The following is a 27,092-nucleotide window of genomic DNA, read 5'->3' on the forward strand; positions in this document are numbered from 1 at the left end:
GCCACGCCTGTTCGCACCCGTTTCCCAACCGTTTCCACAACTCTTCCTCGAACCCTGCTCTATCCGAAACATGAAGTATTGACTGCTCTACGCACCTCCACTGCTCCCTCTTCGCTCGTGGAACCTCAGTCAGCATTCGTCCAAGCCTGAATAGCTGACAGTACGCATCGAATCACATAGTACGCAGAGCTCTGAGTTGCAAAGCTATCATATTCCGGAGTGAATAATCAGAAACTTGATGTACTAGGCGAGCTCGGATCTTGGCTGTAGGCGACCATTTACTTAGAGTCTATTGGGGCGAGAGGCCCTCTTGCCAAGCCTGAACCTGTGCATGCGATTTACTCGAGCATCCAACACAGTGAAGTGTGGCGGTACGTGCTGGTCTCCATTCAACAAGGACTTGCCTAGGCTCCCTGGCGACGCTTCTCGTCCCATGTCTTGAGGTCTAGCTAGTCGAGGTAAGAGATGTTCTTCCTTGATATAACTTAGATCAAGCGACACCGGGGACTGGACGCTTCTCGGTCTTTCATGAGTACTTGGGGTCGCCATTTTCCGGCGAGTTTTACACGTGTTCGTCTCCCGTTCCAGCGCTCCGAGTCTGTAACTCTGGCGACCCTGTTGTGCTATGCATATAAAAAGAACAGGTCGACTGCCACGAAACCCCCCAAGCATTCAACAAACATACACCGGTGAGTAACGTTGAAGCCTCCAACATGTCTACACAGAGAACGCGTCGCTCACGAGGCCTACCGTACTTATTCACACACACAGATCATACTCATCATCCCCATTCTACCAACCACCATCTATCATCATATCATGGGCTCCGTCCAGTCCTCACAAGCCTCCTCGCACCACGGTTCTAAATCGAGCCTCCATCTCAAAGAGACTTACCGTACCGACAAACCCTCGAAATGGCAACCATACATCAAGTCACAGTCGCAGCCAAGCACCCACAAGACGCATTGGTGGAGCGGTGTTGGTTCTTCGAAGCAGGTTCTCGGATCAGCGTAACGTCTCGGAACAAGACATCGATTGAGAGAAGGGGGCCAGGAAATTGTAGATATTATCAGTCATTGAGAGCAGTAGGGGTGTACGAGTAGGGCTTACGAATGGCTGAACGCATCGAGCGTCACAGCGCAGTTCGTTATGGACAGTTGTATCATCGCCATGGTCATCATCTCCCACAACAATATCATATAATGGACAGCTTTTCTATCGTGCTTTGATTTCTTCCTCGAAACTTCCACCGTTTTTCCGAGCTTATACGCTGGGCTGTGTAAGTGGTTGGCTATTTTGACTGTTCACGACTTCGCATGTGGTAGAATCCCAAGAATGCGGAACATACTTGACGGTATCTCATCGAGCCTTTCAAACATTCATTTCCAGAGTATGTCAAATATGTTCAACCCACGAACAATGCCTGCGCCGATCCCCACAGGGAGGCAAGTCATTCGCGTCTGAGAGAGGAACTATTTTGGCGCGGGAACATCTACCTACTATGGGGCAAAACTCTATGCGCGAAATGCTGTATAGTCCATTCTTAGAATCGAGTGAGCCGGTCACGGTAACGGTTGAAATCATATGGGTGCCTACACGAGTAGCATATATAACCCTCTCTCGTCGCTCGACAATATCGTGTATCGTGCGACATCTCCCGGCTTTACTTTCTCGAAGGAACACATCATGCCCACGACCGAAACCTGTGGGACACCCACTGAAGCGAACGAACGCTTAGGAGGTGTTCCCATCGTATGTTTATTTCATTATTCCCGCTATCCATGCCTTCGACAAAGCTAAAGCTAAATCGTTGTGCTTGTGATCGTTGTAGGTCCACTACAAAAATGCACTCTCCCGCGGACGCGGTCAACTCCTTCGTCTATTCTTCGAAGACGCAGGCGTCGCATACATCGATGTCCGATATTCTGCATCCGAGTGGCCTGAAGCTAAGAAGAACCATCCTATTATATCGAGAAACCCTACAGGAAATATACCGGTGGTGGAGCTGAATGGGAAGATATTGACACAGAGTTACGCGATAGTGAGGTATTTTGGGAGAGTGCTTGGTGGTTACGACGGTAAAAGCGAGGAAGAGCGATACTGGGCGGATGCGATCTGCGATATCATCATTGACTGTAAGTAACGTTTATGAGCCTCTCGTTCGACACAAGCGGTGATCAACACAGTGGCGGAACATGAACAGGGCGCACGTACCTAAGCAACGCCGCCAAAGCCCCCAACAGCGACGTCGCCCTCGCTGCACATAAAGGAACGAATCTTCTGCGCTATCTGCAGGCCATGCAGACTCACCTCACCAACGGAAATCCTTTCTCGATCTCTCCAACTGCCGTTGAGGGACCCTTCATCCTGGGTAGTACAATCACATACGCAGATCTTGTTTTGTACCAGATCCTTCATGACGAAGACCTGACACAGGGGGAAAGGAAAGGATTGAGAGAATATCCAGCATTGGCGATGCTGGTTGAAGCTGTAGAAGCAAGAGAAGGTGTTAGAAGGTATTTGGAGAGCAAAAGATATAGAGGATGAGCCTGTGGCCGCAAGTCTTCTGAAACGAAGATACAGTATTTGTGGCGGCGTGCCTGCGAATGTCCAACCAGTTGGTGTCGGAGACTCTCAGAGTGCTACATCACTACAGGATTTCACTGTATTGCATGCTGTGTCTTGGAAACCTATATTTGAGGCATGAGGTGATATATGGCATGATTCAACAGAGAACCTAAGCTCAAGTGCGTGGATACTATGAAATGACCTCAAAGTGGTGTGGCGTCAGTATAGTCTGCTCTGCTGTAATGGATAAAAATGGCGTGACGTCGGAGGGAACCTATCGAGCCTCGAATATATAGATCTTGCAATCCTCACTGAGGGCTCTGAAGTCGAAAGTGGTAAAACAACGAAACAACGCGAGACTTCGCGAGCGGACGCGATACAATATTACAACGTCAAACTCCGCTCGGCTGTCGCCGACATCGACCTCACGAAATTCTCAGAACCTCCCTCTCGACATCAGACAGGTCACAGCTGCAAACAACAGTCTTCTTGATCCTTGCACGATCGAACATAGTTGATTTGGGTTTGTGGGCCACTTATCAACCACTATACTCATTCTGACCCCCTCACTAACAAGCTAACTTTGGAAATTAGTCTATTCCAAGTCTATGCTGGACCCCCATACACCGAATGTCGATGCAACAGAGCCCATTCGCTTCTCCATCATGTCCGACAGAGATACTTTCTCGTATATTCGAGTGCTGCATTGATTGGCCATTGCAACTTCACGAACCTTCACTGGGTCTACCCCCCTCATTGACAGCAACTTGCCAGCGATGGCGCGAAGTCGCCTTCTCTTCCCCTCGTCTCTGGTCATCCATCTACGTCGACTTTAGCGAGGGCTACAAAGAGGAACCGCGATCCCTGTTAACGAAACAACATGCGGAAAGATTGTTTCTCTTTCAGACCTGGCTTGCGAGGTCAAAGTCTGCTCCACTCCGGTGTGGAATCTCAGGCGATCAAGTGTCCAGGGCAGATCAGATAAACTTCATGACATACCTAGGATGCATGGTTCTCCACGCAGACCACTGGAATGAAATTGAGATTTTTCTAATGGGAGATCTCTACTCTTCCTTGTCCAACCCTGCAAACTACAGGAACCGCCTCGGAGCTCAACGCCATGATAGCCTCGCCATCCCACGAGACTTCTCAACGTCGCCTCTGGAGCATCTAGATCTATATTGGGACTCCTACCTCGACTGCAGCCCCTTCGAGCGCGCCTTCGAGTTCGCACCCAATCTTCGGATTTTGAGATTCAATGTTCCCCATCTCACGCGGTGGAATTTCCCCTGGTCGCAGCTCACAACCCTTTGCATCGGAGAAGTCATCGACGACAAAAACCCGGTCCCTCTGGATATCCCGTGGCTTTTAGTCACCTTGTCACAATGTCTATCACTCGAATTCCTTGCCATAGCGTCTCAAGATATCAGTCCGTGCATGCCTCTGCCCTCTGCAGAGCACGTAGTATTGACCAGAGTACGAGAGGCACACTTCGATTCTTGGGATGCCAATGTCCTCGATATTTTACTTCGCGTTATATCAGTCCCGTCTGTCCAAAAGCTCTCATTCAACGAGAGCACATGCGGACCTTTACCATCAGACGGTGATTCGTTCATGAGATTCATCTCAAACCATGCCGCGACCTTACAGGAGCTCCTCACGAATCAAATCGGAATTAGTAACCAAACGCTCCTTCGCTGTTACGGATGCGCAACCAATCTCTCTCACATCCATCTGTTTTGTCTGACCGTCACTCAGAATTCGAACGAAATCCTGCGCGGTCTTGTTCTGCGGTTCAGGGATGATGGCACGCCCTTGGAGGGTCAGAACATTCAGCTGCAGAGATTGACGCTGCATTTCGGAGTGCCAGACGATCCAGACGATCCAGAAGACCCGTCTACACGCCCGCCCATGTACGGTATAGAAACCCGTATGGAGGATCTTGTCGAACCTTTTCTGGACATCATCAGGTCGCGCTGGAACCCGCGAACGAATGCCGTATTACGCTCCGACAATGCGACACCCGTCGCTGTTTTGAATACTGTTTGTATCGATGACCGCACGTTGGAGTGGATGAAGAAGAGGGATCCTGGGCGTTATGGGTGTTTGATGAAAGCTGTTGATGAAGGGTTGACTCTGATCAATGAAGTTAGGGGACGCGGTGTCTGGCCAGACTTGCCTCAGTAGCTCGGTAGTACTACTAAGGCCTTCTATGTTTCCTTCGACCGCAATTATGCACTCACTCCTACATATAAATGCACGTTCCTGTACCTACTAGCTACCCTCGCGGCAGTAATTACAGTGTCCTCTTGTATGCATTTTGCACCGCGCACAAGTGCTCTTCATGTTATGGGCAATTACGGTACTGACCTTTATTCCACAGTGCACAAAGGGGGTAAACTTACTGTACTGTGGCGCATCACGTGGAAATAAACGAGACGCGTCGAATCGCGTCTCAGCGAGCGCCTATATTTCTTTCTCCTCCACGGCCACGTCTCCTCTTCGCTCTGCTAGTATCTTCCAATTAATCTCATTAATTTTTTGACTTCAAATGCCGGTATTTGAAGGCCAGAAATATTGCATATCATCTTCGGTACCTCAAGAACGCCAAGCGGAACTCATCATCAGCCTCGACCAGAACGGAGGGTCGCAGTGTACGGGCTTGGACGATGAAAGCTTGACTGTAGTCGTCACGAATGCGAATGACTTTGACGGCAGGACGAAGGTCAGAAAAAATGTCGCAATAGTCACCGTGAGTCCTTGACTTTCACGGAGCACATCGCAAGCGGAATGGACGTGATGACTGAGACGGGTCGTGGCGTGTAGGACTATTGGGTGGATCGGTCTTTGTTGCTTGGGAAGTTGCAAGAGTGCGTGAATTGCTCGATTATTGTACTTTTATATTGAGCCTAACGTGTTTTTGTTCGGCATCCATCGCTCAGGACGCAATACTATTCCCCAGACCCTGCCATGATATTCTCTGGTGTTGTGGCGTGCTCGACAGATGTGAGTGTTTTCAATACCCCAGTTTACTTTCACATACAGCCCGCACTGTTCATGTTCTCGTTTTGCACACCATGAACAACTGTATACGTTACTTATCCAACTTCACCCACAGTTCACACCGTCAGATAACGAAGTCCTTCAAGCCGGAATTCTCGCCTTCGGCGGTCAATGGCGAAACGGCTACCTCCGCGACGTAACCCACCTCTTCGCGCCTGCTGCTGGCTCCGATAAATACAAAACCGCATTGTTCCACCAGGTCGACACGCATGTCAAAGTCGTCACGCCACACTGGTTCGACGATTCGGTGAGGCTCGGAATACGGAACTTGCCTACGGACGTATATGAGTGGCCGGAGCCGGAGATCTTGAAGGTGGGGAGGAGGTATTCAGGGATTAAGAAGGTGCTAGGGGAGCAGGAGGGGAAGAGGGAATTGTCGAAGGCCACAGGAGAGGATTGGATGAAAGCGATGACGGCAGAGAGGAGAGCGGTACTAAAAGGGTTGGTTGCGGAGGGAAATGTGGAAGTGAGTGGAAAGGATGTATGGGGAGGGAAGCGGGTATTATTGAGTAAGGAATTAGAGTTCTCAGAGTTGAGAAGGCGGACGGTCGAGGATGGGATCAGGCTGTGTGGCGGGGAGGTAGTAGAGTCGAGTGAAGGAGAGGATGAGGTTGATTTGGTGGACGAGGCGGATGTGCTGGTGACGACCTATCGCTGGGGCGAGCCATATATTAAGGTAAGGATTATAAATCTGCTTGTGTCACGATCGGGCATTTCTTTGACGCACGTTTGTGTCTCTGTCCTCAGGCTGTCAGAGCGAACAAGCTCGTCGGAAGCTTGACATGGCTCCTGCACGTTGAACATACTGGTGTCTTGTCTGCACCTACCAGCCAGCTTCTTCACCATCCGATTCCGAAGGGAAAGGTCGAGAGGATGGCCCAAGAGGTAGGCTGTACGACAAAATATTTCGCTTGCCCACAGCTCACATTTCGTCCAGGAAATGACTGTGTCGAACTACACTGGTGAAGGACGCGACTACCTCAAGAAGCTTGTCATGATATTGGGTGCCAAATTTACCGCAAGCATGACACAAAAGAACACTGTACTCGTCGCCGCCTTGTAAGCTCATCCTCATTCGTCGTCGCCTTCTTCTCGTGCGTCTGATTCTTACCTGACTCTTATTTAGCATAGATGGTAATAAAACCAACAAGGCTGCCAACTGGTCCATGCCGATTGTCAACCATACGTGGCTCGAAGACTGCTTCATCCACTGGAAGTACATCTCCCCCGCGCACGAGAAATACATCTCCTTCCCTCCGAGCATGAATTTTGCCCAGCTTCTAGGCGATAGAGGATTGAGTGGCGCGGCTTTGAAGGAGAGTTTGAAAGAGGTGGAAGCGCAGATGGAAGAAGAGAGGAGAGAGGCTGCGATTGGGGTGGATGTGGAGATGAATGATGTTGGTGGTGAGGGGATGGTGGGAGAAGGACAGGGTGAGACGGAGATGCCAGATGATGGCGGTGTAAATGTGGAGCAGGAGCAAGAGCAGGAAGTGGTAGCCGTGCAGGAGGAGGAGGACATCGTGGAAGACGTCCGACCTGCGCCGTCTGCCAAAGCGCGCGGGAAGAAGGCTCAACGTCATGAAGACGTTATCGAGGTCAGCTATAGACTGTCTTGCTTTAGTTGCATGTTTGATTCGCTGACGAGGAACGGGTGGCTCAGATCGAGGATGACGAGGAAGCAGAAGTTGAGGAACCGCAGCCACCTCGCCCTCGAGCCCGTAATGGGAGATTTTCCTCTTCGCAGACCAAAGATGCAGCCGTTGAACCCGAAGAACGTGGACGGCCAATTTCTCGGAAACGCAAGTCAAGGGGCCAAGAGGAAGAGGAGAAAGAACAACAACAACCTCATCCGCGCCCAGCTTCCGTAGCTTCCACGCGGCGAAAGTCTAAGGGCGAGCCCGTGGACATGGACGAGGAAGACGAGCACGACGAGCACGCCGACGCAGCCAGCACGAACCGTACACCCCTTCGCAAGTACGGGAGGTCCAAGAGCACCCGTCTAGCCGAATTCCGTTCCCCCGCATCCGTCTCACCGAACAAACGCACACCAACGAGAAAAGCTGCTCCTAAAAGCTTTGCTCTCGAGGAGAGTTCTTCAGAAGAGGAGTTACCGCCTGTCGTATCCGTGTCCGCCAGAACACCTCGAACACCTAGCCGCTCGAAACGTCAGCAGCCCGATTCTGATGCATACACTGAACCAGAGCCAGAGCCAGAGGAAGACGAGGTCAACCGTCAACTACGCCGCTCAGGTCGTTTGTCCCAAGGCACCACCCCTACCTCCAAACATGCGACACATTCGAAGAACGACGAAGTTTCGCCGTCGAGGCCTTCAGGCTCCAAGACTCAAACTCCACGGCGAAGGTTATCAGTCGTCTTACCTCCTATCGGTACCGGCGCTTCCGGAGGACGAGGGAGATCACGGTCTCGCGTTCGTGCGGAAGGTTCGACTACCAGCGTCGCTAGCCCGTCGAAACCCCAATCCACTGCCGCACCGAAGGACGCCGCCGCTAAACCGAAGTCGAAACCAAAATCTGTTTCACGATCTCGGCGAGCTGAAGCTCAGCGCGATGGTGACTCTGACGACGAGCCTATATCTATACCTGCGCCCGCTGCTCCGAAGGGGACCGTCAAACCGAAATCAAAACCAAAACCGCGATCTGTTTCTCGGTCCAGGCGGGCCCAACGCGAAGAGGAGTCTGACGACGAGCAGGGGCCAGTGCGTGGACCAGAGCCAAGGTCAGAGTCTGAGTCCGACCCTGAGCCCGTCGCCTCGACTTCTCGCGGACGTCCACCGCGACGTAAATCCATGCCTGAGGTCGTGATATCAGTCAGAACTGTGTCCCCTACGAGCGAGCAGCGAACATCGGCGACACCTATTGGAAGGTCGGGACCTAGGCGGTCAGCTGCTATCAAGGCTTCGGGTAAACTCGAGCATACGATGAAGGATGTGGTCAATTACGAAAAGCAGAAAAGGGCGGGGACTATCAAGGCGATCGGGGAGGGTAAAGACATCTATGTTGATCGGAAGGGTAAGGGACGGGACTCTCTCGGTGCTGGTTCGAGAAGGCGCGCTTCGATGGCGGCGAGCGATGATAATGAAGAGGAGGACGAGGACGTGAGGGGTAAACAAGGCAAGAAGAGGAGAATGAGTGCGGCGAAGGACAGGGACGACGAGAGCGGGAGAAAGAAGGCGAGGACGAGCATTAATAGTCGGAGGAACAGGGCTCAGTCTGATTCGGAGGAGGATGTGCAGGCGAGTACGTCGAAGGGTAAGGCTAAGCAGGACGAGAGTGGAGGGCGTAAGAAGATCGTGCACAGCAAGATTCAAGAGGAGATCAATGGCGGGCCGATATACGCTGCGTACGTCTTTGTCTCTCGGTTCAGCGTGGCGTGGTTCTAACTTCCCCCCGAATCCTCTGTTCAGTGAGCCCGTCCATAGACCCGAACCTGCAGCGAAGATTTGCTTCACACAGCTGAAGCTCACCGACGATGTAGAGAGAGTATGCCCCCTCTGCTCCTGTGATATTCCCAACCACTGGTTGACTTGCTTTTGTGTATCTAAGGGTCTCATCAAGCTGGACGTCAAGATAGCGTCACGCGCAAGGGATTGTACTCATCTGATCGCAAAACACATCGGACGTACAGAGAAGTTCTTATGCGCCATGGCCGGTGCACCCTTCATCGTCACGGAAGAATGGGCTAAGGAGTCTGCTGGTGCAAAGTCCTTGCTACGTGCGCACCTTCTCCGCCTCGCTCCTGTCTACAGTATATTGATATATCCTCTATCGTGCACACAGCCGCCGATGAATTCCTCCTGTCGGATCCAGCGAACGAGAAAAAGTGGAAGTTCAAACTCGTCGACGCTGTCAAACGTGCCAAACAGAACAAGGGCCAGATCTTCAAGGGCATAGGGTTCTATGTCACGACGAGGGTTCTCCAAGGACTGGAAAAGAACCTCTTGAGGAATGTTGTCGAGGCTCACGGTGGCTGGGTTAGTCCTTGCTATCCGTTTTATTTTCTCGTTACTGATTTTCCACAAAACAGTGGCGTTCGTCGGAGCCCACTGTGCGTATGCTCAAGACCAGAAGGGATACCGAGAAGCCCGTCGTCATATCCTGTAAAGCAGATATCAGCATCTGGCGACCTTTAGAAGGGGCTGGATTCACGATATATAACAAGGAGTTTTTGCTCAATGGGGCGTTGACACAGGAGCTGCGATGGGACGACCAGAGTTGTCAGAAGATAGAGTGATATTTGATTCGGTCATGGTTGAAATCTTGTTTTGTGTTGTGGAATTGCGAGCTTGGCTCTCGTTGTTTTGTTCCGCTGTGTGTTCTGCTGTCTTGTCCATCTAATTTACATTTTACGAACTATATACAAGGAACCAGGTTTCTCGACGACAAGCCGAAGGCCTGCTACTTTCCAGGTCAGGTCATTGTAAGTTAGAGCTCAGCAGTCATATTCAGAGCTTGCTATCACGCTCTGACTTCTTTCCATTGCCTCCTGGTCTCGTACCAATAGGCTCGAAGTCGATTTTCTGCTTCTTCATCGCCGCACGCGTCGCATTGACTAAGTCCTAAACATTATTTGGGCCACAGAAGACTTCAATGAACACTTCCCCCGCACAGTGATTGAGGTTGAGACGAAGGTGCGACGTACCGGAGCCTGGAGCATGGCAGAGTTCCAGGTGATGGTATATTCGAGGTTATCATCGATTCTGTACATCCACATTGGACCCGTCAGGATGAGAAGGCTTAAATGTATGCACATTTGAAGCGAAAGAGAGCGCACGTATGATCCCTTGCATGAGCCAGCAAGTGTTTCGTTCCTACGACAGCGACCGGGCTCTTCGACGCGATTTCCTTCGCAAGTTCAAGTGCGGCCTGTACGACCTCAGCGCGAGAGCCAGGTGTGATCTTTTGCAATGCAACAGGATGAGAAAAAGTCCAACTTCGTGCTTAGTCTTTGAGGACGTACCCTCGAAATCATACCCAACTCTTTGGCTTCTTCAGCACCAAAGATCCTGGCCGTGAGCGCGAGCTCATTCAGAAGAGATGCGTTTCCCGTTAATTTGGGTAACCGAGCAAGTGTGCCGATGTCAGCGGCTAGTCCTACATCTACTTCCTATGACAGAAACAAGTCAGTCTTGGAACATCAAACATAACGGTTCCGGTCATCCAAAGCAACGGGTTTGAGAAACAAGCTGAACTGGATCTCACCTTGATACTAAACTTCACATCGCTCGTAGCATACCGTACGTCGCAAGCGCTGACCATGTCAATGGCGAGACCAAATGCGACACCATGGACGGCAGCGATCACAGGACACAGGCAGCGCGTCGGAGCGGCGATAGCTTGCTGGAATTCGCGGATGGTTGGCCGTGTGATCAATGCTGTACGAGCGGGATCGGAGCTTGAGACCAGGCCGGTCAGAAAGTCGACTATGAGTATGAGATGATGTCCGGGTTAATATGGAGACGGAGAGGTAGAGGAGGTGAAAATATAACTCACGATCCACCCCAGCAGAGAAGGCTTTCTGAAGGCCGGACGAGAGTACGACTGCTCGGATGGTAGGGTCTTTTGCAATATCGTCGAATAGTGTTCCGTACTCGCGCCAGAATCTGATGGTGTAAAAATAATCGTGAATTTCAGAGACAGACGTAGGCATCCGGTACTTACGGTTCAGAGAACGCATTGACGGGAGAACTATGGTAAGCAGTCTACTCATGAGTTTCGGACCAGACATGGACGCACGATGCAGAGGGGTACCACAGAGTGTGAGTGGCATGATGAACGCACCGTACAAGTTCGACATGTAGGACGAACGGGAACGGGCATGATATGGGGTAACTTTATAGATTATCCTCGCTAATAAATTCTGGATCCTATCAAATTACTTGGCTTGTTTCAGCCCAGTGATCGCACTGTGCCAGCCACAACTTTAGGGCTCCGACAAAAAGTCGGTTGTTAATAACAGCTGTAAAAAAGTGCTGTTAATAACTGTTTATAACTTGTTATTAACAGCCCTTCCGACACGCTGGTTTATAGAGCTGTAAGAAAGTGTAAGAAATCTAGACGTCCGGAGGAGTAGATACGCGTCCAGGCAAGACGCTTTCGAGTTCCTGATCACCCCTGACATCGTATTCCATCCTCTCGAGCCCCTAACCCGACCTAGACACACCTTTATACGAACCGATTCCCACGATGTCGACTCCACAGTCCGACTCGCTCACCACAGCTGAGTCTCGTCCACGTCCAAGTTTAAGTACGGTGGGTGTTTTCGCCAACGACCGCACATACCATGAGCGTATGTGCTGTAGAGCCTGCTCCAAGAGTTCAAATAGTGATCAAGGGCGATCAAAAGAACTCTTAGTGCTCTGAAAGCCCTCCAGGCCAGTCGAAACTGGCAGCTCCTGGGGGTGAAAATAATATTTAATTCGATTTAAATAATGTGTTTTTAACTGTTTTTAACACCTGTAAGAAAGTCCCTCGGGGGCCACCGAGTTAATAACACGGGGTACCATCCGCCGTGGACTTTTTGTCGGAGCCCTACACAACTTGAACTTGAACAGATATCCTACTAGTACCTATGTCATCCTCGAGCGTGAAAAGCGACGTGCCTTCTTACGCATCAGTCTTGAAATTTATCTCTGAAGGTTAGCTACAGCTCACCTACCTCTACAACATGCATTCAGACACAACTCCCAGTTGACAGTTGTCCCAGCTGAGAATCAACCGGCGTTGGCAGACGGAGACCGGAAGAATTTGAAATGGTCTCACCGGCATTTTCCATGACCGCCAAAGCGGTGCATTTCTGCCTGGTATGTGGTGTCCGGCGCTTCTCATATTCACGGACGGCACAGAAAGAATGCCCGAAGATGGAGAATGTGGTGTCAAGATGACCGGAGGACGTGTATGAGCTCGAGCGGTATGAAAACACTGGATCAAGTTGAATCTCGATATGATATTTACAAGGGGCGATCGAGAACTTTTCGTTGACTTTTCGAGAACGAGGAGGCAGATCAAGGGTGGGCGGGCTGAACCGCAGCGCGACTCTTTGCTCACAGTTCGGACAACGAAAAGAACGAAACAAGACAGAATGTCATTGTACGCTAGAGCTATGTGAAGTGTACAAGACGAGCAAAGAGTGCAACTGAAAAGGGTGTGGTGGGTGGGACAGAAAACGGCGCAAAGACGTCGAGCGTGAAGAAACGACGACGAACGGGCGGAAAACACTGCACAGAGGCAATGGGAGGAAACAGAAACACAGACGGTAAACCGACGGAAAGAAAACTTCCTCGCAAGCTCGCGTGGCACCGAACCAAGAGCTAATTCTTAGCGCTTTAGCTTTCGCTGTCCAAAATAAGCACACAAACACAGATACGAAAATCAAGAAAAAGGCGAAGCGTCTATATGTCTATATACGTCGCGTGGGTGCCAATGCCCACCACGTCTGAGCCAAAGATGCCCGCCCGGTCCACTTCTACACTATTCAATCAGTGGGTATCCGAGTCGGTATCCAGCATTTTTGAGCATCCACCACCTTCTTCCCATAACCAATCAACTCCGCCCTCGTCCTTCTCCCAAGGTCCAGGTTCTACGGTACCTCAGGCGACCTTCACGCCCTCAACCATCTCCACCACAGGAGCGATCACACCCAACTCCTCTTTCGCCGCGTCGGCGGCGTTGACAGCGCTCAGGTACGTGTCTGTTCGGAATCCAGAATCCAACACCATGATCCAGAACGGTCAGTGCGTGCGAAACAAAGACAAGGAGAAAAGAAGGAACACGAGAGAAGGAGGAAAGGAGAAGGAGGGAAGGAGAAGGAGGGAAAGATAGAAAGATACGCACTCCAGAATAAGGACACGACGCCGACGAAGACGAACCGGAGTTGGGGCGGCATGATGGAGAAATTGAGGATCTGTGTCGGGATGAAGACACACCAGTTGCGGAAGACGGTGGGGACGTAGGACTGTCGTGCCGGTTCCATTACGATCCAAACGAGAACGAAAACGAAAACGAAAACGAAAACGAATAGAAAAGGAAGAGCAAAAGAGGAAAAGAGGAAAAGGGAGAGGGGGGAGAAGAGGCGAGGTTAGTGAGTGGATGGCAGGAGCCGGTTGAGCAAAGAGATGAGAGATGCGCACTTTAGACAGTCTGTCCTGCACCTCCGCGACGCCCTTACCCTCGAGGAAGGTCATGCTCGTGAAGAACCAGCCCACGGCGACTGTAGTCAAACGATATCCCCTCCGTCAGCCGTCAGTCGAAGAACCACGGATAATTATGACAAGGAAGGGAGGGAGGGTCGAAGGAGAAGAAACGTACGAGGCGCCATTAAGCTCTGGTCCAGGAACGTCTGTCATATACACCCAAAAGTATGCGTTAGCGATAATGAACGAACATCCGAGCACGGTATGGATAAATTTCGTATGGACGGACTCGGGTAGACAAGGAAGAGGTGATGGATGAAGGACCACAAAACGAAAAAAAGAAAACACACCCTATATACGACCGCCTTCGTCGGACTCGCGAACTGCAGCCTACCCAAGAACTGGAACCATTTCGTGACAGGAGGACCAAAGAAAGCACCGCCGTATAAGCTCAGACGGAGTGTGCGGATGGGCTGGAGGCATCGCATCAAAGTGCGATCAGTATCTTATTCCACCAGTTTTTTTTTTGAGAGAGGACAGGATGTGAGAGGTAGAGATGGTGGAGAGAGAGCGGATGAAAGGGGCGAAACGCACATCATAGCGCTCCCACCCCCGCTTCTCCACCGCCTCTTGTGCGAGAACGTCGCCAGCGCCGAACAACACCGCCGAGCTCAGACATTGGGTGAGGAACGGTCTCTGGATGAGAGCACGGCTGTCGGTGTGGGTGCGTTTCGTTCGTTCGTTCGGTAAATGACGCGTAGGTGAGGGTGGTCGAACGATGACGAAGGGATAGAGCAATGAGCCTGAGGTCAGTAAACAATCCACGAACGAGGAAGTTGGAAATAAGTCCACGCACTTGTATGCACGAAAAAGCGAAGCCATCTCTCGTTTTATTTTCTTCAGTTCCTACCTATGTAATTCCTATCTCGATATGTTTCGAATCCAGTAACTCGAGCGTCGTGGAGAGTGTGTTCGACTTTGTCACGGCCGTGGTGATGAACGAGCGGGGTCGTGTGCTGGCAGTTCAAACGTCCCAACAGCCGCGCGGTCGTCGTCGGTGTGAGGTGTGGATGTGGTGTGCGGTTGACCGTTGGAGTCGCCGTTTGACGCGTAAAATGGTGCGCGTTTGGGGTTCAATGGTTTCGTTACGAGAGAGAAAGGGAACACCGGTCCGTCAGTCAACGTTCAACAAATTTAACTGTCCAGCTTTGTTTGCTCCACATTAATGCTATGTTATATCTGGAATGCACTCACACAGAAAGAGAACGAAACAGCCTTCACGAAAGCTCGCAGTCCTTGTCGTCCAGAAAGACGAAGGATGGATGGCAGGAGGGGGATAAGAATCGGAGGAACCTCGGCGCGCGAGCGGATCAAGCCGAGCGTTTATTACTGGTTAGCCTGGCGCTTACGCTTGCTTCCCCGCAAAAACGCAAATGGGGAACTTCATTCGAATGTTTACCCCAAGGCGCGTGACGTCAGGCGTTCAACACATCCACATCCTACTTATCAGTTCTTTGGAGGGTTCTTCGCGAAGGGCCCGTGGCTGCTCACATATAAGCATCAACACTTTGTCGGGCTGGATGTCATTCTAGGCAGTCACGATTGAAACCATTAGCCTCGGTCGTCGACGAAATTGTTAACATGCTAAGTTATGTACATAGACACATCCAAGAAAGGATGTATAGCTCGCAATCTTCGCCTCAACCGCCACCGCCCAGCCAGCAGACTACACCGACCGGCGACCACCCCCTCTCGATCTGCATGTCCAAACGATATAAGTATAACCAAATCCAAACCGAAACCGAAGCGAAAGCCAGGTATGTGTCCGACTCATCAAGCACATCAAGCACCAGAAAAGATCAAATAAGAAAAAAGAAAAACAATGACATAAACATAGAAAGCCCATATCTCCATCGACTGTACGTCGCTCCATCTACCCTCTCTGGGCCATAGCCAGGCAATGTCCGGTAACGAGCGCAGGTCAACCGTGCGACCGTGAAGGCTGGAAGGCCACAGAGGGGATGTGGACAAAAGGGCAAGAGGATTGATGAGGCCGAAAGGGGGATGGGAAGAGAAAAGGCCAGAAGCGAGGCGACTAGGAAAGCTTTTCCCAGAGGATGATGACGATCAATAGGATGAGCACGACGATGATAGCGCCCGTCACGACGCGCTGTTGGTACATCCTGTGTTTGTGTGTTTTGCCACCAGTTCGTTTCGTCCAGGTCAAAGACGGTAGGTGGAGTGACCAGTGACCAGGGGTTCGAGGGAAAGCAGGCGCCATCCAGTAGAGTGTCCGATATGATAAAGGGGGTGCGTTAGAACCATCTTGTGAATACGAGAAGAAAGAGCAAAGATGAGGAAAACGTCGGGTCGGCCACCGATGTGGCAAAGAACCAGGGGCAAGGCGGGGACAGATAATCGGTTGTATGGATAGAGTGGCGACGTACCGTCTGATCATAGTCTTCAGCGTCCCAGACGCACGTCCAATCGACGTCTCCGCCGTATTAAGCTAAAACAACGAAAAATCCACGATCAGCCATCAGCTCCCTCTCCCTCCTCTCCACTCCCTCCCCCCAAAAAAAGAGAAACCTACCGTATTCCTCGAGTTCTCAATCTGTTCTCTCTGCTCCCTCAACACCCTCAATACATCCGCGCCCTGCCCCTCCGTCTCCAGCGCTATCCTCTGACTCTCCTGCAGTCTCCGTGTTCCGTCTTCGAGAATCGCGGTGCCGGAGAGGAGGCGAGCGCGGTCGGAGCCGTAGGGCTCGTCGGAGGTGGGGGTGCCGGTGCGTGGGGAGGAGAGGAGATCGGAGCTGGTGTGGCATTGGCGTTGGTGGTGTTGAAGAAGAGGGGGAGGTCGAGAGGGAACGGTGGCGCCGAGCGATTAGCGTACTGCCTCTATGCTGAGCGAGATATATATATGGTGACGTACCGGTTCGCGGCGGCATGCATGTCCTTGGACAACTTCTTATACTTCGTCAAGTCCGCTTTGGCAGACCGGATGCGCGAAGTGTAAGAAGCTTTCAGGGACTGTGGAATTCCTTGGATTTCGATCTCCATTTGTGAGAGCTAAACAACAATAAAGAACGAGTGTATCATAATTGCACATGTCAGCGTAGATAATAGAATAAATACATGGGTATGGGTATATTCAGCCTGGAGGACGTACCATCTCATCCGCCTCGTCGAGCTCCATCTCGACCCTCCGCAGCGCCGCTTTCTTCTGCTCTATATTACCATACCAAGTACGTATCACATCAGCATCCCATACTTCTCGATCACTTCTCTAGCAGTATTTCAAGTAGAACAAAAACAAGGAATAAAACATACCTCCCCGTCCCTCCTTCGCATCCCCGTCGAGCTTCTCCCTCACGCTGCCCAGTATCTGCTGCAAGTCCTGCTCGTACGAATCAAACAGCGCGGTCGGTGATTGGTCCATAGCTTCCTTCTAGATTCAGATATACGAGACAAAAAGATAGGCTTCTTCTGTTAATGCCTTGATGGAAATTAGGGACGAGTGCGGGTGGTGTGGACCGTGGAATGTGGTTGCAGATCTAGAGGAGGAGTTGGAGGGAACGAAGGTAGGCCACCGGCACCGAGGCGTGCCGAGCGCTGGATTGCGTATCCTGGGAAAAGACTGCTATTTCTAGCTAAGGATTGTGGCGCCCATTCTCCAAGTTCTGTTCCTCGCCACTTCCGATCCCAGTCCCAAACCTCCATCTCTCTTCCACTTCTCTGTATCGAGCTTACTTCATAAAAACTTGATCTCACCACCAATATACCTGGTACATCAGGGCGAAAAAGGAAAGAAAATGTCGCTCGAAGCCCGCTTGCAAGCCGCCTCTGCAGAGTACCAGAAGCTGCAGATCGATTATTCGAATGCGGTCGAAGCGCGACAGAAGCTCGATGCTCAGCTTTCGGAGAACGAGTTGGTGAAGAAGGTGCGTCCCATTCTGTATTTCTCCCTTGACTTATACCTCCTGACCTTCTACCTCCTGATTGAATATATCGTGTGCGTGTGGATCGGTGCGCTCAGGAATTCTTGACCCTCACGCCGGAAAACACGGTGTTCAAGCTCGTCGGGCCTGTGCTCGTGAAGCAGGACCAGAACGAGGCGAAACAGAACGTGAATACGCGGTTGGAGTTTATTCAGGGGGAGATGTGCGTCTTTGTTCTTGTTCTTATCCACATTCCCATTCCTATATCTATTTATATCGGCTCTATTTATCTTTCATGCACTGACGGACCACGCCGCCTCTAGTAAGCGAATTGAAGCACAGTTGAAAACGCTAGGCGAGAAAAACGAAGCGAAGAAGATGGAGGTGCGTTTGCTCTTTTGCCCTATACATCTGCTCTAGGTTTGACATTGGTCATAATTATCATTAGCTTGTGGACCTACAAACAGCACTCCAGCAACGACAACAAGAAACGAACCCGCCTGCTGTCGCGGCGAAGGCATGATTATTCTCGCTGGACGCTCCCTATCTCTCTGGATCTGTTCACCGTGATCCTTGTCTCGTCAAGCGAGTTCATCCGTGGCAGGTAAAAAGGAGAAACAGGCTCGTAAGGTTGGGTGGTGACGAGGTATATGTATATGTGCGCTTTTTTTTACCCAGAGAATCATCCGTCCCCTCTTCCGACCGTCCGAGGCTGTAGTACATAGAACTCCGGTGCGAATAAGGCTGACGGATATCTCTTTCGATCCGTCTGTTTTAGTGGTGCTCCAATGCAATGTATTTGTATGAATTATCTGATCGCTCGACGACTTTCGAGTTATGTCCTGGCAGCAAGGCAGCATGAGTGCTCCCTCGTCAAGACTCGGGTTCAAGGTCAAGATATGTGCTCCAAACCGACTATCACACTCGCGACTTTCCTATTTCTGAATCTTGATGTCCACCTCTCTGACGTGGGGGCATCAGTTCACGAGGTGATGGGCTCGCCTTTCGAGCTAGTTTGACATGAGTCAGAGTCCTTCTTGAATCCTTTTGCGGTTTGCCGTCGTTTATCGATGTTTACCTTGATTCATCCATGTCAAATACTCACTCTTCCATAGGCATGTAGGTAGGCAGGAAGGCATTGTCGGTTCGTTGAATCTCCTCTCCAGGATTGTCAAAGGTTTACGCATCATCTGCAGATTCAAAAGGCTATCGCGAACGAAGTGTGGCGGTGGCATATCCACGCATACGGTCGGACTGTACGGCTGTCCCAATTCGTGTTTGTCGGCTCCGAGTCGAGGACGGATGCGAGGGTGTCCGCGATGGGGAGGTTTGTTGACAGTTGCTGGGTAGGATATGGACCGTGTGGATCATGTCACAAAACGCGCACCATTTTGCGCGTCGACGGCGACTCGTACCCCAGATCACCCATCTAGTGATAGGAACGTCTGGACTGCCAGCACAGTTCTCTCCTGTCATTGTTTATCACCACGATGCGGACTATCCGCTGACTTTTCATTTCAATCTCTGTTCCACCCTGTATCACCGTCTAAGCTTCTTGTCACGAAATGGGACCAGCTCCTGGGCAGTTTGGATTTCTGCGAATCCGACGAAGGCGGTTGTGTACCGGGTGCGTTATCCCCCTCCCCCTCTCTTTACTGACTCAACTACACGAAACCCCTTCCGTACATGGGGAAGGTCATGTTTTTATTGCATTCATAGATGTACATGATCGCCAAGTTCAAACGTCGGGAAGGAAGGAAGGAAGGAAACAGTGTACTTATTACTCCAATGACCGTGCACAGAAATCATGACACAGTCCAGCACAAATCCTCCTATACCAATCTGAATCCAAGCAGTCTACACCACCCCATGACTGTTCGATCTTCTCGCATTCCTCATCCCCATGCGATGAGCAATCATCGGGATCGTCGAAGTTGCAGTCCGGAACCCACCGGATATTATTATCCTCGATCCATTCTCCGTTTCTTAATTTGGCATGCCACTCGTTCCACTCCGACCTTCCGCACACAACTCCTTCAATCAAGACTAAGCCCTGCAGCTTCTTCCCCTCGCACGATGCTCGGACCTGAAACACGAGCTCCCAACTTTTGCCTAGTTCGAGGATATCGAAGTTCCATCGGGGAGACCATAGTTCACGACGGCCGTAACAGTCGAGATCGCAGTAGTACGCTTGGTCGATTTTGTCGAGCAGCAGCTCCTGGAGCCTCGGAAATACTACGACCGACGTCTCATTCCCCCATTGTCTTGTCTCCGAAAGGTGAGGGGCGATCCATTCCGTCGCACTTCTACCCTCGACGTGAAGGGAACGAACCTCCGTCCAGTTCAGAAAAGATGGCGTCCACTTCGACTTCGCGACGGTGTCGCTCTCGAAAGAGGATGTCAGCTCGGGGAAGATGGGGTCGTTCGAGCTGAGATGAAGATGGTCGACTGCGTCGGTGCGGAACGCGCGAGAGATGGAGGAAATAAATGTAATAAGGATGGTAGCGTGGATGTCGACCGTGTCCTGCACCTCCACTGGCAGCTCTTCCGAGGAGTTGAACATGTATCTCGACATGTATGGCATCTTGTATCGTATGCCGAGAACGAGCGCAGTGTCATCATTATCATTCACGTTGACTGCGTCATCAAATGTGCTAGAGCCAAGTCTGCGCTTGGGTGCGAGCATGACAAGGACCTTCAAAACAAAGCTGCCCTCCACGAAAAGTAAGGAGAAATGGACCCGGAAAGTCTCCTCCCGACCTTCCTGTAAGTTTCGAAATGCCAGGATGTTCTCTACATCAGAGATGAAGTATCGCTGGTGATCATTGAGTTCGTCGGTGCTATCATTAACACCGTCTAACTGACCGACCGGCGGGACCAATCCCTCTTCTGCCCGTTCGCTGTGGTAGCAATTTTCACGCAGTTCGATGTTTCTCGAAGTAGTCACGGGGATGGACAGTGAAGGGATTATGTACTGATAATATACCGGACTGCCACAGAAGCAGAAGTCACGAAGTCGAGGTAGCGATATGGGTGGCACTCTCGTGTTCGTTTCGCCCGGAGGAACATATCTACCATAATACAGACTGCGGTCATACTTGATGTGCAACGACTCCAAGCAGGGCATATTCTGTATGGCATGCAACATTGCAGCTGAAGGTTCGTGATCCCATGGTTGGGGTGCTTTCTCGATGTGCAAGGATGTGATCCCTTCACACGGAATAGCGACAGATAGTAGGACTCGATCGAGGGTGATGGATGAGAGCGACGGGGGAAATGGTGGGATGTCGAGGGTTTGGTATGAAGGTATGAATACATCGGCCACACGTCCAGGCGATCGAATCCTCAGCGTCTTCAATCCCGGCTCAAAGACAATCGCAGAAAACAATTCACTCAGTATGCGAGAATAATATTCGGGCGGCTCGTGGCCGGAAAAGTCGAGAGACAGCGAATCGATTCGGGAAATATGGTTCAGGACGGTTTTTAATCTTCCTGAAGCAGCCGGGGAAGGGAGCTGAGTCCAACTAGAGAAAGAAAGAGGCTGGATACCCGAGTACTCGAGCATGAAAGATAACAACGGCGACGGGGGGTCATCGACGTTGATGTCGGTCCATAGGCGACTCTCCGCCAAAGCGATGTCTCGCCACCGATGACATACCAGAAGAATTCGAAACAAAGTTGGGCATTTCGTCGGATCGAGAATATAAGTCGAGTTTCCGAAGACGATGAATTCTTCCCTGGCATCGTTCTCATCGAATGAGTGCTCTTCTCGTAACCACGATCGAGAACAGCGGAATATGCGGGAAAGGAGCTCTGGTGGTAAGATTTCGGTCATGTCAGACTTTGCGTGCGAGGAGTCCATCGTGGGTATCGATATATTTGCCTAGATGCCTGCGTTAAGAGTCAGCTACAGTGCATATGTTATATGATGGTATCGACGAGGGATCCTACTAAGATCAGTTCACTCGGACGTCAGAGATGGCAACTCGCAGGATCTAAGCAGCCGGTTTTGATATCCCGATGTAGGAGGATAGTCGACAGAATGGTCGAAATGTTCTTGAGTGTGTTTGGTTCGTCGTCGTTGCACGCTATGGGCAAACGCCCGTCTGTAAGGTCCATCCAGGTTTACGGAAGATCTGTCACCAAAAGTTGCAGTTCCGTCCCATTTCTTCCCCATTATGGCCACATTTCCCACGGTGAATCCCGTAGCTTGTCGAAAGTCTCCGTTCATTCTTTCATCTCTTGAACTTGAGCGCTGAGCCTTGAATCGGCTCCTTCTCCTGTTATGCAATAGATGTTTCACTTGCTGGGCGGAATATAGACCTTGTCAATTGGTTTCCCAAACGCGTACCATTTTGCGCGTCATGGTCGACGACGACTCGTACCTTACTCCGAGTCGTAAGTACCCCACACCACCCATCCATTGACACCCCACACCGCCGACAGCCGCGCGGCTTTTGAAAGCTGGAAGATTTCGACTACCAGCACAGTTATCATTCTCTCATTATTTATTACCACGACCACGGACGTGACGATTTTCCTTCAGTCTTTCTTCCATCCCGCATCTCCATCTGACCTTCTGCGGTGCCACTTTATTCGGCCCCCCCGTCACGAAATGGTTCCAGTTCTTGGCAGCTGCAGTTCGCGAGTCCGACGAAGGCGGGTGTGTACCGGGTGCGTTCTCCCCTTCCCCTCTCTTTACTGACTCACACTACACGAAATTCCTTCCGTACATGGATAATTTCATGTTTTGTTGCATTCATAGATGTACACGATCGCCAAGTTCAAACGTTCGGGAAGGAAGGAAGGAAACAGTGTAATCAGTACTCCAAAGACCGTGCACAGAAATCATGACATAGTCCACCACAAATCCTCCTATACCAATCTGTATCCAAGCATTCTACACCATCCCCTAACTGCTCGATCTTCTTGCATCCCTCATCCTCATGCGAAGAGCAATCATCGGGATCGTCAAAGTTGCACTCCGCAACCCACCGGATATTGTTGTTCTCTATCCATCCTCCATTTCTCAGTATGGCATGCCACTCGTTCCACTTAGACCTGCTACACGCAACTCCTTCAACCAAGACCAACCCCCGCAGCTTCCTCCCTTCGCACGACGCTCGGACTTGAAACACGAGCTCCCAGCGTTTCCCTAGTTCGAGGATATTGAATTTCCATCGGGTAGACCAAAGTTCACGACGGCTGTAACCGTCGGGATCGCAGTAGTACGCTCGGTCGAGCTCGTCGAGCAGCAGCTCCTGGAGCTTCGGAAATACCACGACGGACGTCTCATTCCCCCATCGTCTCGTCTCCGAAAGGTGAGGGGCGATCCATTCCGCCGCGCTTTTTCCTTCGATATGAAGAGAACGAATCTCTGTCCAGGTCAGGAAAGATGGCGTCCACTTCGACTTCGCGTCGGTATGATCGCTCTCGACAGAGGATCTAAGCTCTGGGAAGATGGAGACGTTCGAGCTGAGATGAAGATGGTCGACTGCGTCGGTGCGGAACGCGCGAGAAATGGTAGAAATGAATGTAAGGATGGTAGCGTGGATAGCAGCTCTTTCTTCTTCATCCAGCTCCTCGTGGTCCAAGTCATATCTGGGGGTGAATGGTATCGTGTATCGTATGCTGAGAACGAGCGCAGTGTTATCATCGTCGTTCACGTTGAGTGCGTGATCAAATGTGCTGGATGCAAGCCGGCGCTTAGGTGCGAGCGTGACAAGGACCTTCAGGATGAAGACGTCCTTCACGAACAGTAAAGAAAAATGGACCCGGAAAGTCTCGTCTCGACCATATAGCGAGTTTCGAGCTGCCAGGGTGTTCTCTACGTCAGAGACGAAGTAACGAGGATCATCGATTATCGGTTCCTCTGGCACCCGTCCGCTGTGGTACCTGTATCTATCACGGAGCTCGATGTTTCTCGAAGTGGTCACGGGGATGGATAGTGAAGGAAGTATACACACATAGCATATCGGAGTGCCAGAGAAGCAGAAATCACGAAGTCGAGGTAGCGATATGGGTGGAACTCTCGGGTTCAGTTCTACTGCAGGAATGTCGAATGAATGAAATCGATTGGGGTCATACTTGATGTGCAACGACTCCAAGTTGGGCATATTATGTATCGCATCTAACATTGCATCTGAAAGATGATATTCCCATGGCCGGGGTGCTCTCTCCATGTGAAAGGATGTGATCCCTTCACACGGGATAGGGACAGATAGTAGGACTTGATCGAGGGTGATGGATGAGAGCGACGGGGGAAATGGTGGGACGTCGAGGATTCGGTATGAGGGCGGCATCATACCTCTCCTACGTTCAGACCATCGAATACTCAGCGTCTTCAAGCCCGGTTCGGAGACAACCGCAGAAGACAATTCTCCCATTATGTTGGAATATGGTGCAGGCTTACGGCCGGGGAAGTCGAGAGACAGTGATTCGATTCGAGAAATATGATTCAGGATGGTTTTAAATCTTCCTGTGACAACTGGGGAAGAGATCTGGGTCCAACCAGAGAAAGAAAGAGGCTGAATCCTCGAGTACTCCAGAAAGAAGCATAACAACGGGGACGGTGGGTCATCGACGCTGATGTCCGTCCATAGACGACTCTCCGCCAAGGCGAGATCTCGCCACCGATGGCATACGAGAAGAACTCGAAACAAAGTTGGGCATTTCGTCGGGTCGAGAATATAAGTCGAGTTTCCGAAGACGATGAATTCTTCTCTGTCATCGTTGTCATCGAATGAGTGCTCTTCTCGTAACCACGATCGAGAATAGCGGAATATGCGGGAAAGGAGCTCTGGTGGTAAGATTTCGGTCATGTCACACTTTGTGTGTGAGGAGTCCGTCGCGGGTAGGTATCAATATGGATGCCTAAATGCCTGCGTTGGGAGTAAGCATTGGTCAGCTACAATGTGCGTCTGTTCCATGATGATGTCGACGAGGGATCCTACTAAGATCAATTGACTCGGACCTCTTGGCAGGCGAGCTCTAAGCAGCCGATTGCGATATTCTTGTTATTAGCCTGTTGGATGGCCAACGTAGGAGGATAGTTGACTGAGTAATCAAGATGGTCGCGAGTGCGTTAGGTTCGTCGTCGTTGCACCCTGACTCGATGACTCGGAGTGAACCTGAGTAAAGCCACGGATAGGTTTACCGAAGATTTGTCACCAATTGCTGTTCCGTCCCATTTCTTCCCCGTTATGGCCAATTTTTCGGTACTCGGCGAATCCCGTAACTTGGTTGAAAGGGGCGCATCCGGTCCGTTTCTTTCTTGAACTTTCATCTTTCCCCTGCTATGCAATACGTGTGGTCACTGATGGACATCTTCGTTGTTGGCTCATGTGGTGGTTTATTCACGAGTGGATCAGTGCACTTAAGAATTTCTCTCCCTCACGCCAGAAACCACGGCCTTCGAGCTCGCCGGTCCGTGCTCATGGAGCAAGATAAACCAAGACGAAACAGACTGTGCATACGGAGTTGGCGTTCATCTAGGGAGCGATGTGCGTATTTCTTTCTTTCTCTTCTTCTTCGCATGTCTCTGTATTTGTTTTTGCTGATGGAAGATCCTAGCTCGACGTTCCATCTTGCGAGGTACTGTAGCAAAGCCCCACCTTTCAGAGACTGCTCCGCTGTGCAACCTTCACTAGCTTCGCTAGTAGCTCTCCCTTCCACAAGCATGGCCTGATTTGTGCTCACCTTTGTCGGGACGGATGCCAGTTCGAGTCGACCGCCGGTCTCGGTGATGGAGCGCTTACTGACAGACGCTTCACTTGCTGAGCCGAATATGGCCCGTGTCAGCTTCGAGCTCTTCGATGATACTTTGATCCCTGCATGTTCTTCTCTGAGTGGACTTCCTGCGACTTGGATGACACGAGGTTAGTAGTTTGGACGTCAGAAGAGGCTACAAGCCCGTTTTGGATTTGGGTAGGCTCGCTGGATATAAAGGCAGTGTGCGCCCGTTGAACTTGGTCACCCCTTTCGCCACCACGGGCCCGAACGGTACGTTGGAAGTGGAAATACTAATACCGCTCCCTACTATAGATTCGCTAACGAACATCCCTCTCTCTATTAGCTGCTTACAGAATTCCGTTTAAATACGCAAAATCTAACGTTAAACATGATGCTAATCCCAGCAGGTCTCGAACCTCCCCCTATCACCGACGCCGATTCTCCCTTCGACGACATAAACGCCGACATCATCATCCGTTCCTCCGACAAAGTCGACTTCCGCCTCTCCAAATTCATCCTGTCCTCCGCTTCAGCAGTGTTCCGAGACATGTTCACCCACGCGCTGCCTGCACCTTTCACTCTCGATATTAAGGGCGACGAACTCGCTGATATACGTGATGGTCTTCGCGTCGTCCGCTTGTCCGAACCATCAGATATTCTCCGCCTTCTATTCCAATATCTATACCCCATGGACAACCCCTCCATCGACGACTCCCACGACATTTTCGCCCTCGTCCGCGCCATGGATAAATATTCCTTCGATCACTTCTCTAACACAATCACCTCCCTCCTCCAGACCGCAATGCGATCCAACCCGCACACAGTCTATGCCTTTTCCTGCCACTACCACTTCGGAACGCGGAGCATAGATATCGCTCGAGAAACGGCGATCGAGACGTTGAGATATCCTATGCTTCTGACGAGGGGGCCGCTGGTAAGGGAGAGCGAGTTATTGCAAATGACCTCGGTGGAGCTGCAAGATCTGTTGAAGTTCCATTGGGATTGCGCGAAGGCTGTGGTGGGTATCGTGCAGGGAATGTTTCCTGGGTCTGGGACGTCTAAGATGCCGGAGGATTATCCTTGTTCGATGTCTACCGATGCCCGGGACGCCGTCCCACCGTGCGTTTGTAAACGCGTGGATATAAAGATGACCGAAGGATCTTCTGGCCACCAGTCAATTACCATCCATCGACAAACGACGGGCGAGTTCGTCCGCAGACGGTTTATAGTCAACCATACGTTTACCGCCCCAGATTGGGTGTTCGGATACCTGAAGGGATGCGAGAAGTTGTTGGCCGAGAGACCACATTGGACGACGTTAGTGGGAGGAAAAGCGCAGAGGATGATGGAGGCTTGTCTTGAGGATGCGGGGGTATGCGGGTGGTGTGAGTGGAGGGCGAAGGACCAGGTGCCGAAGTTGCGAGAGCGGTTGGTTGCGCAGATCGAGCAGTCTGTGAGGACGGTACGTCGATGTGTTACATAGATATCTAGGTGATGAATGGTTAGCTGACGAGTTTCTTCGCATGGGTCGCTTCCATGATTTATAGATCGCTCGTTCGGCCTTTCGCGCTCACCGTCAGTGACTGAAAATCATCATTTTTATCCCATCCTAGCGCCTGGGCGTCTCGAAGATGGTACTTATT

General features: G+C 51.0%; 10 protein-coding genes across 10 annotated transcripts; 6 read left to right on the plus strand and 4 right to left on the minus strand.

Moving 5' to 3' along the window:
- Positions 1-770: 770 nt before the first annotated feature.
- On the plus strand, positions 771-1,222 carry STEHIDRAFT_143391 (uncharacterized protein; the record flags this gene model as incomplete). Its single annotated transcript, XM_007298407.1, has 1 exon — positions 771-1,222. A coding segment is annotated over one exon (269 nt), but the record flags the coding sequence as incomplete, so codon positions are not given.
- A 464-nt stretch (positions 1,223-1,686) lies between these two features.
- Positions 1,687-2,143, plus strand: STEHIDRAFT_151182 (uncharacterized protein; the record flags this gene model as incomplete). The annotated part of the gene is made up of 2 exons (XM_007298408.1): positions 1,687-1,752; positions 1,832-2,143. The coding sequence occupies 2 exons, from the start codon at positions 1,687-1,689 to the stop codon at positions 2,141-2,143; spliced, it is 378 nt and encodes a 125-aa protein (XP_007298470.1).
- Positions 2,144-3,621: 1,478 nt separating this feature from the next.
- On the plus strand, positions 3,622-4,755 carry STEHIDRAFT_151183 (uncharacterized protein; the record flags this gene model as incomplete). Its single annotated transcript, XM_007298409.1, has 1 exon — positions 3,622-4,755. One exon carries the CDS (start codon positions 3,622-3,624, stop codon positions 4,753-4,755), a length of 1,134 nt encoding a protein of 377 aa, XP_007298471.1.
- Positions 4,756-5,108: 353 nt separating this feature from the next.
- Positions 5,109-11,473, plus strand: STEHIDRAFT_116956 (uncharacterized protein). Its single transcript, XM_007298410.1, has 19 exons — positions 5,109-5,320; positions 5,395-5,438; positions 5,511-5,574; positions 5,687-6,307; positions 6,379-6,516; positions 6,569-6,690; positions 6,758-7,226; positions 7,292-8,991; positions 9,056-9,131; positions 9,195-9,363; positions 9,429-9,622; positions 9,676-10,207; positions 10,291-10,348; positions 10,423-10,547; positions 10,609-10,755; positions 10,851-11,071; positions 11,142-11,251; positions 11,310-11,336; positions 11,430-11,473. The coding sequence occupies exons 1-12, from the start codon at positions 5,120-5,122 to the stop codon at positions 9,880-9,882; spliced, it is 4,005 nt and encodes a 1,334-aa protein (XP_007298472.1). The 5' UTR covers positions 5,109-5,119; the 3' UTR covers positions 9,883-10,207; positions 10,291-10,348; positions 10,423-10,547; positions 10,609-10,755; positions 10,851-11,071; positions 11,142-11,251; positions 11,310-11,336; positions 11,430-11,473.
- Positions 11,474-12,804: 1,331 nt separating this feature from the next.
- On the minus strand, positions 12,805-14,942 carry STEHIDRAFT_70249 (uncharacterized protein). Its single transcript, XM_007298050.1, has 7 exons — positions 14,637-14,942; positions 14,375-14,492; positions 14,131-14,253; positions 13,956-13,986; positions 13,778-13,857; positions 13,482-13,602; positions 12,805-13,338 (listed from the first exon to the last, which is right to left on the minus strand). Exons 1-7 carry the CDS (start codon positions 14,660-14,662, stop codon positions 13,238-13,240), a joined length of 600 nt encoding a protein of 199 aa, XP_007298112.1. The 5' UTR covers positions 14,663-14,942; the 3' UTR covers positions 12,805-13,237.
- A 446-nt stretch (positions 14,943-15,388) lies between these two features.
- Positions 15,389-17,346, minus strand: STEHIDRAFT_70253 (vesicle transport v-snare protein vti1). The gene is made up of 6 exons (XM_007298051.1): positions 17,111-17,346; positions 16,950-17,008; positions 16,713-16,849; positions 16,374-16,593; positions 16,228-16,289; positions 15,389-15,963 (listed from the first exon to the last, which is right to left on the minus strand). Exons 1-6 carry the CDS (start codon positions 17,217-17,219, stop codon positions 15,876-15,878), a joined length of 675 nt encoding a protein of 224 aa, XP_007298113.1. The 5' UTR covers positions 17,220-17,346; the 3' UTR covers positions 15,389-15,875.
- A 157-nt stretch (positions 17,347-17,503) lies between these two features.
- On the plus strand, positions 17,504-18,486 carry STEHIDRAFT_116960 (prefoldin subunit 6). Its single transcript, XM_007298411.1, has 4 exons — positions 17,504-17,721; positions 17,817-17,941; positions 18,042-18,102; positions 18,167-18,486. Exons 1-4 carry the CDS (start codon positions 17,593-17,595, stop codon positions 18,239-18,241), a joined length of 390 nt encoding a protein of 129 aa, XP_007298473.1. The 5' UTR covers positions 17,504-17,592; the 3' UTR covers positions 18,242-18,486.
- Positions 18,487-19,498: 1,012 nt separating this feature from the next.
- Positions 19,499-21,580, minus strand: STEHIDRAFT_151188 (uncharacterized protein; the record flags this gene model as incomplete). The annotated part of the gene is made up of 1 exon (XM_007298412.1): positions 19,499-21,580. The coding sequence occupies one exon, from the start codon at positions 21,578-21,580 to the stop codon at positions 19,499-19,501; it is 2,082 nt and encodes a 693-aa protein (XP_007298474.1).
- Positions 21,581-22,470: 890 nt separating this feature from the next.
- Positions 22,471-24,716, minus strand: STEHIDRAFT_164276 (uncharacterized protein). The gene is made up of 2 exons (XM_007298413.1): positions 24,672-24,716; positions 22,471-24,599 (listed from the first exon to the last, which is right to left on the minus strand). The coding sequence occupies exon 2, from the start codon at positions 24,537-24,539 to the stop codon at positions 22,539-22,541; it is 2,001 nt and encodes a 666-aa protein (XP_007298475.1). The 5' UTR covers positions 24,540-24,599; positions 24,672-24,716; the 3' UTR covers positions 22,471-22,538.
- Positions 24,717-25,840: 1,124 nt separating this feature from the next.
- Positions 25,841-27,032, plus strand: STEHIDRAFT_151190 (uncharacterized protein; the record flags this gene model as incomplete). The annotated part of the gene is made up of 2 exons (XM_007298414.1): positions 25,841-26,911; positions 26,997-27,032. 2 exons carry the CDS (start codon positions 25,841-25,843, stop codon positions 27,030-27,032), a joined length of 1,107 nt encoding a protein of 368 aa, XP_007298476.1.
- Positions 27,033-27,092: the final 60 nt, after the last annotated feature.

Source organism: Stereum hirsutum (assembly GCF_000264905.1).
Source record: "Stereum hirsutum FP-91666 SS1 unplaced genomic scaffold STEHIscaffold_1, whole genome shotgun sequence".
In the NCBI taxonomy this organism is placed as follows: Eukaryota; Fungi; Basidiomycota; class Agaricomycetes; order Russulales; family Stereaceae; genus Stereum; species Stereum hirsutum.

Bases quoted from the DNA above. Each gene is read 5' to 3' on its own strand.
- STEHIDRAFT_116956 (XM_007298410.1), top strand. From the start codon at position 5,120: ATGCCGGTATTTGAAGGCCAGAAATATTGCATATCATCTTCGGTACCT. The intron at 5,575-5,686 runs GTGAGTGTTTTC...CTTCACCCACAG, and splicing joins TTGTGGCGTGCTCGACAGAT to TTCACACCGTCAGATAACGA. The intron at 9,364-9,428 runs GTGCGCACCTTC...TCGTGCACACAG, and splicing joins TGGTGCAAAGTCCTTGCTAC to CCGCCGATGAATTCCTCCTG.
- STEHIDRAFT_70249 (XM_007298050.1), bottom strand. From the start codon at position 14,662: ATGGCTTCGCTTTTTCGTGCATACAA. The intron at 14,493-14,636 runs GTGCGTGGACTT...CCACACCGACAG, and splicing joins TCGCTTTTTCGTGCATACAA to CCGTGCTCTCATCCAGAGAC. The intron at 13,987-14,130 runs GTGTGTTTTCTT...TGTATATGACAG, and splicing joins CGAAGGCGGTCGTATATAGG to ACGTTCCTGGACCAGAGCTT.
- STEHIDRAFT_70253 (XM_007298051.1), bottom strand. From the start codon at position 17,219: ATGGACCAATCACCGACCGCGCTGTTTGATTCGTACGAGCAGGACTTG. The intron at 16,850-16,949 runs GTACGTCCTCCA...ATTGTTGTTTAG, and splicing joins TCGACGAGGCGGATGAGATG to CTCTCACAAATGGAGATCGA. The intron at 16,594-16,712 runs GTACGTCACCAT...ATGCCACACCAG, and splicing joins ATGCATGCCGCCGCGAACCG to CTCCGATCTCCTCTCCTCCC.
- STEHIDRAFT_116960 (XM_007298411.1), top strand. From the start codon at position 17,593: ATGTCGCTCGAAGCCCGCTTGCAAGCCGCCTCTGCAGAGTACCAGAAG. The intron at 17,722-17,816 runs GTGCGTCCCATT...CGGTGCGCTCAG, and splicing joins AGAACGAGTTGGTGAAGAAG to GAATTCTTGACCCTCACGCC. The intron at 18,103-18,166 runs GTGCGTTTGCTC...AATTATCATTAG, and splicing joins ACGAAGCGAAGAAGATGGAG to CTTGTGGACCTACAAACAGC.
- STEHIDRAFT_164276 (XM_007298413.1), bottom strand. From the start codon at position 24,539: ATGACCGAAATCTTACCACCAGAGCTCCTTTCCCGCATATTCCGCTAT.